The sequence below is a fragment of the Drosophila pseudoobscura genome, chromosome X (assembly GCF_009870125.1).
Source record: "Drosophila pseudoobscura strain MV-25-SWS-2005 chromosome X, UCI_Dpse_MV25, whole genome shotgun sequence".
NCBI lineage: Eukaryota > Metazoa > Arthropoda > Insecta > Diptera > Drosophilidae > Drosophila > Drosophila pseudoobscura.
Window position 1 is genome coordinate 36,197,763 of NC_046683.1, and position 13,042 is coordinate 36,210,804.

The following is a 13,042-nucleotide window of genomic DNA, read 5'->3' on the forward strand; positions in this document are numbered from 1 at the left end:
TGCATGAACCGTTTAGGGTCTTCTGCTCGGATTATAATTCCCTTTACCATATTATACCCACCATTAACTTCCTTCCTCTTATTAATTTACTAATCCTCACACACCTTTCTAATAATTAGTAATTATAGTGGTATTTGTATTTTGAATGCATGCTTAGTGTCGGGTCAAGCAGCTTAAATATTTTAAATTATTGCCAGTGGTGCGGCCCAAAGGAAATGCATTTTGGTGTTGTCGTTTCCAATGCCCCCACTGAAAAGATCATTTGGTACCGCATATGCGCATGCAGCGGAGTTCTTTCGTCTCCTTATGTCGCAATCTCTCGTACTCGGCTTAACAGCGTCACCGAGCAGCTCTAACGCTCTCGGGCTATCATACGCTCTCGCTCGCGTCTAAGCTTGCTGCATAGGCCCGGCAATTTGGCACGTCAGCCCTTGCATGGGCAGTTTTGAGCTAATCGTCGCAGCTATTAGACTAACATCCTCGCATCAATCGTTCGCCCCAATCATTCCCATATGTACATACGCGACAAGTTGGTTTACATATGCAAATAAATTGTGAATTATAAACAGCCTCTCGACTTTCATTACCTTCAAATTGCAACAGTTGTTAAAAACGCTTAATAGCATAACATTTGGTGACCCCGACGTGATTGTGCAATAAATAATCCATCAGTGCAATCACAAACTAATATAGCATTCAAAGATCTAAACTAATTGCCATCTCAACCAGTGGCATCGACCACATAAGTTATCCACACATATATAAACCGGCCTCCCCTGCATATTCGGTAGTGCACGTACATAGCTGTTGGCTTGCGCTTCTCTTTTCGGTCATCATCCCGCAAGAAACGTTTCTTACACCGGTCGCCTTTTTATATGCAGTTCGTACATAGCTGTTCGCTTGCTGGGCTCGGTTCTTGTCGTCTATTGCTCGTGTTACTCTTTGCGATCATCTTCCCGCTAGAGACGTTGGTCTTTCTGCTAACGCTGCCGCTACCATGGAAATTACTGCTGCTAACGAAACTCCAATGACCAGTGAGCAAAACAGGGTGTCTTTTTTGAAGCTTAAGTCAACGAAATTATGCGAGAAAATGAAAAGGTTAGCTACCGCTTGGCAGAATGAGTCGTCGGACTGTGACTACTACATGCTCGTGGTAAAGCTAGAGCAAGTCGAGAAATTGATCGGCAAATTTGAGATGTTTCACGGCGAGCTTGAGGAATTGGATCGAAGCGAAATTCCCAGTGGTTTGTGTGACATATTTGAGTCACTTGCAAGCTCGCTGAAGGCGGCGATTATGAGGGAAATGGCTAAGAGTAGCGGCCGCATGCCGTTTCATTCTACCTTGGCTGGAGGAAACACTACGGTTGATTTTGCCGGCTCGCAATTTCTACCTCACCGTAGATAAGTACCATCCCTGCCTCCTATACAATTGCCGACGTTTAGCGGCGGGTATGCGAACTCGACGGACTTTTATTCAATGTTTGCCACCATCATCGACAGCCATCCGGACTTAACAAACATAGAAAAGCTGCGTTCATGTCTGCGGGATTCGGCATTGGAGACTGTTCGGTCGCTGGAAATCTCAGATGACAATTATGCTGTGGCATTAGATTTGTTGGAAAACAGATTCAATAATCGGCGATTGGTTTTTCAGGCACACATCAATGAGATCTTGGCGCTTCAGGCTGTGGAACCTGGGTCAGTGGTCATGCTTCGGGAGCTTTTAGACAAGTTCAATTCACATATGCGCGCGCTCCAGGGTTTAGGCACCACTGAGCAGATCGCAGGATGCATAATCGTGCAGGCGCTTCTCCGAAAACTGGATCCAGCGAGCCAAGAGAAGTGGGAGGAACGATTCAACGACCCCGCATTCGCTAACTTAATTCCGTCGTGGGAATCTATGGCCTCGTTCTTGGAGCAGCGATGCAGATCATTGGAGACGATGGACTTTTCTATGGCAAGCTATGCGTTGAGCAATCAGGTGGGCAGAAGTAGAAAACATAATAATTCTAGGTCCACATTGGTTACAACGAACCAAACCGTTGCACGCTGCGCGCTGTGCAACGGTGGTGCTCACGAGGTCCAGCACTGTCAGAAGTTTAACGCGCTGTCCCCCACAAATCGCCATAAAGAAGCCAAGCGGCTTTCGTTGTGTATAAATTGTCTCAGAACAGGGCATCGATTACTTCAGTGCACCTCGAACAACTATCGTACCTGCGGGGGTAGACACCATACCCTCCTTCATTTTGGAAGCCCTGAAGATACCGCAGTCCAATGGTAATCAGCTCCGTATACTCCATCTCCGTCTGCGCTGTCTGAGTCTACGCCGTCTGAGCATACCACTGAGCCCTCTACTTCAGCGGCTACCTCGTCTGCCCTTATTGTCCAAGATCTCAGGAATGGTGTTGTTCTACTTGCCACGGCGTCGGTCTTAGTCAAAAATCGTTCCGGAGTTTTAGTTCCCTGCCGAGCGTTGCTGGATTCCGGCTCCCAGTTGCATCTAATAACTTCTAGTTTCGCGAATCAGCTTCAGCTTCGAAAAATGAAATCATCGACTGCAGTCTCGGGAACAGCCGACTCTAGCTTCGTCACGGATGGATTTTCGGTCAACGTTAGCCTGCACTCTCGCTCATCGGATTACTCAACTCTCATCACTGCCATTGTAGCCTCTAGCATAACCGATCGACAGCCAAGCTTTGGCATTGACACTCAAAACTGGAACATTCCATCTAACATACCACTAGCTGATCCGGAGTTTTATAAGCCGCAACGCGTCGATCTGCTAATTGGCGCAAGTCTGTTTTTCGAGCTCCTGTGTGTTGGTCAGGTCAAGCTACTGCCAGGATTGCCTTCAATTCAGAAAACGCGCTTGGGATGGGTCGTGTCTGGAAGTTGTTCGCGTTTAAAAGGTTCCTCCTTGATGGTCTCTCGCGCTCGGGCCGTAGCACCTCGGCTTGAGGTGCTTCTTCGGAGGTTTTGGGAGGTAGAAAATTGCATCGAACCAATAATAACGTCTACCAAAGAAGAGCTAGATTGTGAAGCACACTTTGTGCAGCATTTCCGTCGACTACATAAAGGCGATTATTGTGTTCGGCTGCCAGCAAAATATAATTTGGATCTCCTTGGAGAATCTTACAATCAAGCGCTTCGTAGATTCCTGACCCTTGAGAGAAAGTTAGATCGTCGCCCTGATGTTAAATCTCAGTATGCAGCATTTATAAAGGAGTACCTTGATTTATGCCATATGTCTCAGGTTCCTACCCAGGCAATCAGCAACTGCCGATATTTTTTGCCTCACCTGCCTCACATTGCGTCATGAAGGAAGATAGTTCTACGACCAAGCTTCGCGTCGTTTTTGATGGTTCCGCTTCAACCTCATCTGGATATTCCCTAAACGACGTTTTAATGGCTGGTCCCGTAATCCAACCCAAACTGTTTCATATTCTTGCTCGATTTCGGTCATACGCCGTTGCGGTTACGGGAGATATCTGTAAGATGTATCGTTGTGTAAGAGTCTCGACCGAGGATAGCAACTTGCAGTGTATTCTGTGGAGAAACTCCAGGGAAGAAGACTTGCATGTGTTTCAATTGGACACCGTTACTTATGGGACGAAGCCTGCCTCCTATTTATCTGTGCGAGCGATGCATCAGTTGGCAATGGACGAGCAGATGGCGTTTCCAGTTGGAGCTGAAATCCTTCGCCGTGACTTCTACGTGGATGAGCTGATATCTGGAGCCAGCTCTCAGGAGGAGGCTATCCGAATTCGTGAGCAAGCTACTGGAATTTTGTCTAGAGGTCAGTTCAGATTGAGGAAATGGTGTTCGAACGTCCCTGCTGTGCTGGATGGAGTTCCGGAAGAGGACAAGGAAACATTTTTGAAGTTCGACGATGGCAGCCATGTGACTAAAACTTTAGGACTTGCGTGGGATCCGGTTTCTGATCTACTATTATTTTCGTTCTCGGCCCTTCAATCTTCTTTGAATTCCTGCAGGCGCTCTGTTTTGTCATCCATAGCGCAATTCTACGATCCTCTCGGACTAGCTGGTCCCGTAATTACTAAATCCAAAATCTTTCTCCAGCGTTTGTGCCAAGAGAAGTTGTCCTGGGATGAAAGCCTTCCAGTCGCACTGAACACCGAGTAGCAGGAAATATGCACCAGGTTTGGTCAGATTCGTCAACTTGAATTTCCTCGGCTTGTACTCCTTCCAGACTCTACGCTAGAAATTCACGGATTTTGCGATGCCAGCATCGAGGCTTATGGTGCATGCATTTATGTCGTGTCCAAGGGTCAGCATTCCAGCAGTCACTTACTTTGTGCCAAATCTCGTGTGGCTCCTTTGAAGACACTTACAGTACCAAAGTTGGAGCTTTGTGGAGCGGAGTTGCTGGCTAGGCTCTTTTGTTGCAAATAGAGTGTCAACGGTTCAGGAAATGACCGAAAAAATGGAATGGCGCTATGTTCCCACAGCTTTGAACCCAGCCGACATTATGTCTCGAGGGGCCGACTGAGCTGAATGAGTCACCTCTTTGGGCTCATGGTCCTCCATTTCTTTGCGGCTCCTCAGATGACTAGCCACCCACTGTGCTACCTGATAAGCCAGCCCTTGAACTTCGTCGGAAGGCTCTTCTGGTCAAATCGCCCTACATGGACATTATTGCTGATTCCAAGTATGCGAATTCATTTGCTTCTTTGCAACGCGTTTTCGGATACATTCACAAGTTTTGCAACCGAATTCGGCGCCCCGGACTCACTGTCTCAGACATTGAACATGGAACCCAGGTATTGCTACGACTAGTATAGCGTACTCAGCTATGGGAGGACATGAAGTCCCTGCGGGCAAGGGGAGCAGTCTCCTCATCGAGCTCAATCGCATCGTTATCGCCATTCATGGATCAGTTTGGACTTCTCAGGGTAGATGGTCGACTGAGAAACTCTTCGTTGGATTTTGATGGCCGTCATCCAATCATCTTGCCCAGCAGCCATCCACCGACTCTTGCAATAATCTCCCATTTTCATGAGCGGAATCTGCACGCTGGTCCTCGAGCTTTGCTTGGACTAATTCAATCCCAATATTGGCCTATTGGGGGGAGGAAGACGGTTAACAAGGGAGTAAACAAGTGCGTAAGATGCTTTCGACTGAAGCCCAGGGTATTGGAGCATATTATGATCTTCCAAAGGAGCGGCTCGATGGTTCTCATGCCTTTGAGATCACAAGCGTGGACTTCTGTGGGCCGTTTTTCTACAAACCGGAGGCACGCAACAAGGCTCCAATCAAGTGCTACGTCTGCGTCTTCATTTGTTTCGCTACCAAGGCTGTTCATCTGGAGCTTATAAAGGACTTATCCACATGTGCTTTTCTACATGGACTAAAGCGCTTCATATGTACCAGACGAAAGCCGCGGCAAATTTGGTTAGACAACGCAACCAATTTTGTCGGCGCTAAGAATGAGCTGATGGAATTAAAGCGCCTGATCCTCAGCGATGACCATCAGAAGGCGCTGCTGGATTTTTGATTGGTCGAGGCTATAGACTGGCATTTCATTCCTCCGCGCTCACCTCATTTGGTGGTATATGGGAGGCTGCAGTGAAGACGGCCAATTACCACTTCTACCGTTGCGATAGGCAACTCGGTTCTTGGATTTGACGAGCTGCGGACGCTGTTGTGCCACATCACGGCAATGATTAATTCAAGACCTTTAGTTTCAATTTCAGAGAGCCCTGCCGATCTAGGTGTTCTAACTCCAGCGCATTTCTTGAATGGTGGCCCTCCTGCTTCGTTCGCTGAGCCTGACGTCACGCAGCTAAACTTCGATCGCCTGGACGGCTGCCATCGCGTTTCGTACCTGCAGCAGCTCTTTTGGTCCCGGTGGAAGGAGGAGTACATAACGTCACTGCAGCAGCGCTCAAAGTGGCGCACTGCGAAGCCTAGTTTAGCTGTCGCAGATTTGGTTCTTGTCCAGGATGAGAATCTTCCTCCCAAGAAGTGGCCACTGGCGAGAGTGGTCGAGCTTTTGCCTGGACGAAATGGCGTTTCCCTAGTTGCTGTGCTGAAGACGTCATCTGGAATCACCAAGCGCGCCGTCAACTAGCTGTGCCTGCTGCCCCTTTAAAGATGCTGTTGAAAGTCAGGCTTCCAACGGGGGGAGTATGTCGGGTCAAGCAGCTTAAATATTTTAAATTATTGCCAGTGGTGCGGCCCAAAGGAAATGCATTTTGGTGTTGTCGTTTCCAATGCGCCCACTGCAAAGATCATTTGGTACCGCATATGCGCATGCAGTGAATTCTTTCGTCTCCTTATGTCGCAATCTCTCGTACTCGGCTTAACAGCGTCCCCGAGCAGCTCTAACGCTCTCTGGCTATCATACGCTCTCGCTCGCGTCTAAGCTTGCTGCATAGGGCCCGGCAATTTGGCCCGTCAGCCCTTGCATGGGCAGTTTTGAGCTAATCGTCGCAGCTATTAGACTAACATCCTCGCATCAATCGTTCGCCCCAATCATTCCCATATGTACATACGCGATAAGTTGGTTTACATATACAAATAAATTGTGAATTATAAACAGCCTCTCGACTTTCATTAACTTCAAATTGCAACAGTTGTTAAAAACGGTTAATAGCTTAACACTTAGTTTCTTAGTAAGTGTAGTGCTAATTTGCCTCGAATATTAGTTCACAGCTATCTTTCCTGCATGTTCCCGTTCGGTTCGGTTAACACCTCGCGCGTCCTGCATCAGCGCCCCTCGGTCGGTTGGGCGGGAGGACAGCTGCGTTTTGCCTGGGATTCGCGCGTAACAGCCGTCTGCCGGTGCAGTAATTGCATCGCCTCTGCACCGTGTCTTTAAAATTGTAGATGCCATAGATTTTCGCCCTGCAAATTAATCCAGACTCGTCAAACAGGTAGACATAGTCATTCTAGTTCGCCGTTTTTTATTTTCCTATCATCAAAATTATGGATGCCATAGATTTTCGTCCTTTGTAGTGGCGGATGGTAGCGGCGCGAAGTCTCACAGGAGTCTGGATAGCTCTCACACACATCCACTTTCCCACATATCTAATATAGCCCTATATTCAATTTGAGTATCGGGTATACAAATTCTGAATCAAAAATGTGAAGATTCAGGCAGACCCCTTTTTTCATTTACTTTTACGTTTCGTTTTCGTTTTAAGGTTCTCCAGTTCTTACATATTTTTGCTGTTTGCACCAAAACGAAAATTGTTATTGCCCTGTCCAACTTTTTCCGACCAAAATTTGAGGTTGGGTTAATATAAAATTATTTATAAACAAAGCAAAAGTTAAATTACCCTGATACAGGTGTTAAGTTTATGTTAATGCATCAATAAATCATTTAATTTTTTCCTTCTGCAATTAAGGTTCGTTTCGTTGTATAAAATGCCGTTTATTTTTCATTTCGTCGCCGAAAAACGGGAGCGACAATATACGAATTAGGCTATATTAAATTAGTAGGACTGGATTAAAAATTCGACTTGCGGTATCTTTGCTCTAATATTAGCCAGTTCGACTTTTTCTATTTAAACATATTTTACATTTTGAAATTTTTTTAAAAGTCCAATACACATTTTAAGATTTGTAATGAAATATATACAGATGCTAATGGATTATTTAGAGCTAAGTCTCAACCTTCTTTGCCAAATTATATCTCATCGTTCGTTCTATTTTATAATGGCAACTGCTTCGGAAGTGAGAATACACCTAATTAAATTAATCCCTTCTAAACCTCAGAAGATTTTGGCTATGCTCGGCGTCCGTCGGAATGGATTCCAGAAGCCGGACGAAACGCTACCAACGAAACGTCCCTTTGTTGAGGTCTTCATGAGAGGTTCGGGCTTTGTTGTAGTGTTTGTGGGACTTGAAGAGTCCGATGAAAACCCTGATGAGCTAGCCGCTGACAACGTTGATATAGAACCTTTCGAGGACAAGGGCTGTGGGTAACCGAGTCTTTTATTATTAGATCGGAATGAAAATATGTAGCGTCTTTGAACACACCTTCAAATAATTGCGATCCATTGGAGTTATGACTTTTAGCTCAAGGACGGAACCACATGATTGTATGAGATGTACAACCTGTTGGTGTGAAAACCACTTGACATCCATGCCCTCGATTTCGACAACGAAATCTCCCTCCTTGATGCCGCCAAGCTGCGAAAACATTCATCATTAAATACATTCTTATGGAGCAGCAATTTAGTAACCGCTATCTACTTACGTCAGCCAGCGAATTGATCTCCACGTGAGCTATAATGACCGGCGAATCGCCGCTGACTTGAAACCCAAAGTTCTCTATCTCTTCTTTATATTGGCGGCAGTCCTTTTCATGAGCCACACGCGTAGTGACAGTGTCACAGGGGCAGGCACTAAAGTCATGACATATTGCGGATCCTTTTTGTAGTCGAACACAGCGTGGCGCAGTCCAGTGACGACGGGCAGAGAATATTGCAATCGGCCCAAGGCGTTTAAAAGGATCTTCCACTTTGTACGACGTGAAATCGGGTCCAGTTAAGGTCAATGTAAACTTCGAGGAGGCTGAACAAGTAGATACAAATTTAATGGCAATAAAGCGACACTCTCTTATTTGAATTTTTACGTTACCTTCCACAACGCGCTCCACAAGGTCGTAGCTCTCGTCAACCTTATTGGCCGACGCTCGAATTCTAAAGTTTTCATACTCCTCCTGGGCTTGATAGTTTGCTTCCTTGATGGCTTGCGTGAGTGATGTTTTATTCTTTAACAAAAAAATTGTACATCACTGCAAATTTTCATTGTACGGGCCAAGGCTTACCTTCAGAAAGCGGCACATACGCTGCAGACGCTGAGCTTCTTCATAACTAGCCAGAGCTTCTCTTAAGTGAGTGTGCTTTATCGCAATGAAACTGGCACTATCTTCGTTGGACTCACCACTGCACTGCGTGACACACAATGCCTCTCGCGAGTTTCCAACGAACGAATCCTTTAATGATGTGACCGGACCTATTTTGGAAGCCACCTTCACATCTATGCTACGGGCCTCGTAATGGTGAGCCAACGCTGATCAGTAAAGTTTGACAGTAAAAATGTATTTTATTTTTAACAAATTTCTTACCTCTGTAGAGCTCCGCCTTAAGCGGTACCAGTCCAGCCCAGCATTCCGGCAGGTAGGTATGTGTGTCATTCACTTGGATGTTCTTGTGCATCTCATTGTACTCGAGGGAAAGCTGTGCAGCTTCACCGCCCAAATCACGGAAAAGCTGAGCCAATTCAGTAGATTGGGGCCCAGCACTAATAATTACAAGACTGGAACCGGTCAGCCCCGACGACTCACTCTGCAGCTTCAGCTTTTCAAATAGACATTCACGGGCCTGAGACAGCATTAAAGATACTAAAACATCTAGTACGTGGGGTTTCAGATCCATCGATGGCGCATTGGTAAACGTATCGTAGATATGACGGAATATTCCCGCTGCACGCAAGAAGCTATCGACAGCGGAGTCCAAGCCCCGATCCGTGCTACGATCGTGCCGAGCACCGATCTGCGTGTATATGGCGCCTAGGTTAAATAAAATGCACGCCTTCTCGAAGGCAATGGTTCGCTGGCATGAAGGAACGCCCGTTAATGAATCATACCACTCAAAGTAGACGCCTAGCTTGCGGTCAGGCGGAAAAAAACGACGTTCCACGTAATATAGTAAATTGTAGTATCGAAAAAGCAATGCTACGCCAAGTAAATCGCGTGAGGGAGTCTTGCACGCCTGAAAACAATTAACACTATTACAATTAAATTAAGTAAAGTACTATCAAGCTGATTTGCCTGTCTGGTGTCTGTGATATCTGCTATTGCGTCCATATAAATTGAGGATTCTTCACTATAGTGCTCCAAAATGAAGTCTGAGAAAGGTTCCATGAAATTAATTTCCTTGGTTTCCTTAAGGCCCAATGGTATCATTGGAATTACGCCATCGTGACTAGAATTCAGTAAAAATAATTGATTATAATCTGTTTGAGATGCCAAGCTTTTTTGGCACCTATGTGTTTCAAAAATGAAAAGAGATTTTGGGTCAAACTTTATAATTCGTATTTAATCTTGGTGGCTTAGCGGAAGCCGATTGCTTGCTATTGCCAGATAAAATTTATGCGAGATCGATATGCAACCAATGCGCAGAGGGGTTAGCATAGAACTAAACTATAGACGACGGAGTTAGATCAAAGTGATTGCCGAAGTGGCGGCAGCAGATCAAAGTAATTGCCGAAGTGGCGGCGGCAGAGAGCCCCTTTTAGCGGGAGAGCGCAGCAGCTCTGCAGAAAGTCAACGCATTACAACATAGGCGGCTCTCTCTGCTCATACAATAATAATGTTAAAGTTACGGTTATTATTTAGCGGCTGGCCCGAACATAATCCATTCAAACATTTCAGCCCTCGATAACACTGGTCGAAACGCAAAATGTTTCAAAGATCGGACAAGAATATTCTTATAGGATTTTCATCGCTTAACACGAATCTGAATTGAAGTCAGAACTGTCATCCAAAAAATTTTCAACCGAAAAATTTCACGTAGCACAACTTTTGCACTCATAGAACGGTACACAATGGCACAATGGCGCACACATGGAAAAGTTGTACTACATAAACATTTTCGATTGATTCAATGCTTTTTCGATTTGATTTATTTGGTTGACAGTTCTGACTTCAATGTCAGATAGACTTTTAACACCTTAATACATACATGTGTTCAAAAAAGGGCAAAAATTGGTTTTTATTTTAGACTAATTATTCTATTATATACTTTGTTCGGCTAAGCGCGTTCGGCTAGCCCATGGCAGCACAAAGGCCGTTGCCCATATCTCTTAAAATTAAAAAAGACCCTGCACGACGAAGATTATTTGAGAGAGAGGGAATGAGTAAGCGCGTGGAAAGCTTTGGTGGTGATCTGGTAGATATAATTTTCTCTGATTCTGTAATTTCGTTTTTTTGTATATTTAAAATTGTAGACGGCACAGATTTTTGCTCTGTCTCCAGGTATATCAACTCCATAAACACAAGTCGAAAATACTATGAGAGATCGTACAATTCTCTTTTAAATCACATTTTAGATTCGGAATTTGTATACCAGATACTCAAAATGAATATACGATTTTTGGGAAAGTGGACGTGTGTAACACACAGAAGGAAGCGTTTCCGTAAAGTATATACATATATTCTTGATCAACATCAATAGCTGAGTCGATTGAGCCATGTCAGTCTTTCCGTCCCGATCAGTGCCTAGATCTCAGAGACTATAAGAGTTAGAGAGCTATCTAGACTTTTGTGATATCACACTGTTACAAGTGTGTCTCAAAATTTCGTGCCGCCAGCACAAAGGAAACCAGTGCCCAAAACGACAGGAAGGAGACGATGGGCCACCGTCTCGAGGCAGCAAGCGTTGCGAGGAGAGGTCCGAAGAGCCAATCGGACTCATCCTCGTCGAGGGGCCCCAAGGACGACCCAGTTACCGGGGTGTCTGCCATGCAGAGTGATCGCGGCTGGCAGACCCCTGGGCCCGGTTAGCCCTTGACAACACCGGCAGGTGGCGCTTCTGCCTCGAAAGATAGGCCCAAGTTTCAGGACAAGAGACGTGCGGCCTTCATCCTGTGCAACGATGACCCGGTGTTCCTGGCATCTGCCCAAGGAATCGTATCGCGACGATGGGCCAAAACGGTTCTGCCCGACTACCAGCCAGCCGAAGCAGGCAAGGGCGCAGCCAATGCCCCAAGCAAGCGGCAACGCTCGGCGGAAGGCACCACCACACAAGTCCAACAGGCCAAGAGGACGAAAATCCTGATCAAACGCTCGATGGCCGAGGTGGAGAGAAGAAAAACCCTCATTGGAGATTGGAGTCCTAGACAGGGGCTCCAAAGACGGGCAGATCCCTCTGGAGAAGTGGCACCTCGTCGAAAACGAGCTCCAGGACCGCCTCCTTCAGGAGTTTGAGGAGAATGCAGGACCACCGGCGAAGTGTGAGGACGTCGGGTGGCACCAAGGCAGAGTCAAAGCCATCGCCTGCCAAGATGCTCGGTCGGTGGCCCCCTACACGACGGCGGTCGCATCGCTCGAAGAGGTCTACCCAGGAGCCAAGCTGGAGGCCGTAAAATGGGAAGACATCCGCAGCGAACCGAGAGTCAGAGCATGGGTTTCGGCGAAGCCTGCAGAGCCGGAAAAGATTCTCCGGATTCTGCAGGTCTGCACCCCCACCTACCTACAACCGATTGGAAGGTGGTCAAGGTAGAGGAGAGCAATGGACAGCAGCGCCAAGTCATCCTAGTCCTGAACGAGGAGTCGGTAAGACTTCTCCATGATACGGAGGGTACTGTGGAGTCTACAGTGTGGACTATGGCTACAAAAAGGTAGTCATAGTCCCCCAAAAATCCGACTCTAAGGGCACGAATCCGGAGTTTGCGCCAGACCTGGAGCCCCCGGAAACCACGAGCATGGGGATTAAGCCTGCGATATTGTAAGGCGCTTTAAAATCTATATAAATACCGTTTGGTACCCTGCCAAATGCCATTTTACCGTTAAAAATTCAACATTTTTGTATTTTTTGCGAAAAAGGTCGTATTCTGAGCAAATTACATAACCAAACATAACCGTACATACGAACGTTATATAACCGCTTAAGTCGATTTTAGCAGGTTTGTTTAAACGGCTGCAGCTTAGCCGTTTATTCAAAGATAATAATAATAAAATAAAATGTATAGACACAAGAAGTCATCCTTTTTCCACCTTCCCTGAGTTTTTAAAGTATAACTTTGAAAAAAAAATAGCGCAACTAAATTATACATTTGGCATTTCACATTGTCCTGAAAATGTCAATTAAATGTTAATGCATTTAAAGGTCATCTATTCTGTTCCTTTTGCAATTAAGATTCGTTTTGTTGTCAAAAAATACGTTTTAAAAACGGGAGCACCAATTTTTGCGTTTTCAAACTGTTTTTGCGATAGTGAAAGCCGGAGCGGAGAGTGTCTGATTGTCATATCAACTTTACTAGCCAAAACCCGTTATGCCGATGTATGTAC

The 13,042-nt window shown here is 45.8% G+C and overlaps 1 protein-coding gene across 7 annotated transcripts in view; it reads right to left on the reverse strand.

Annotated features, from left to right (window-relative positions):
* Positions 1 to 7,484: 7,484 nt before the first annotated feature.
* Rhp (GTP-Rho-binding protein rhophilin) overlaps positions 7,485 to 13,042 on the reverse strand; it is a 120,393-nt gene continuing 114,835 nt past the window's right edge. For 6 of the 7 annotated variants that reach the window (XM_033384513.1, XM_033384512.1, XM_033384511.1 and 3 more), the window contains 7 exons: positions 9,803 to 9,956; positions 9,098 to 9,743; positions 8,798 to 9,042; positions 8,608 to 8,740; positions 8,225 to 8,541; positions 8,005 to 8,157; positions 7,485 to 7,940 (listed from right to left, as the gene is read on the reverse strand). In XM_033384513.1, coding sequence (XP_033240404.1) covers positions 7,737 to 7,940; positions 8,005 to 8,157; positions 8,225 to 8,541; positions 8,608 to 8,740; positions 8,798 to 9,042; positions 9,098 to 9,743; positions 9,803 to 9,956 — 1,852 coding nt within the window. In that variant the 3' untranslated portion in view covers positions 7,485 to 7,736. Of the gene's footprint in view, positions 7,941 to 8,004; positions 8,158 to 8,224; positions 8,542 to 8,607; positions 8,741 to 8,797; positions 9,043 to 9,097; positions 9,744 to 9,802; positions 9,957 to 10,356; positions 10,487 to 13,042 lie in introns of those variants that run through there. The other variant, XM_033384516.1, reaches the window with a different exon arrangement.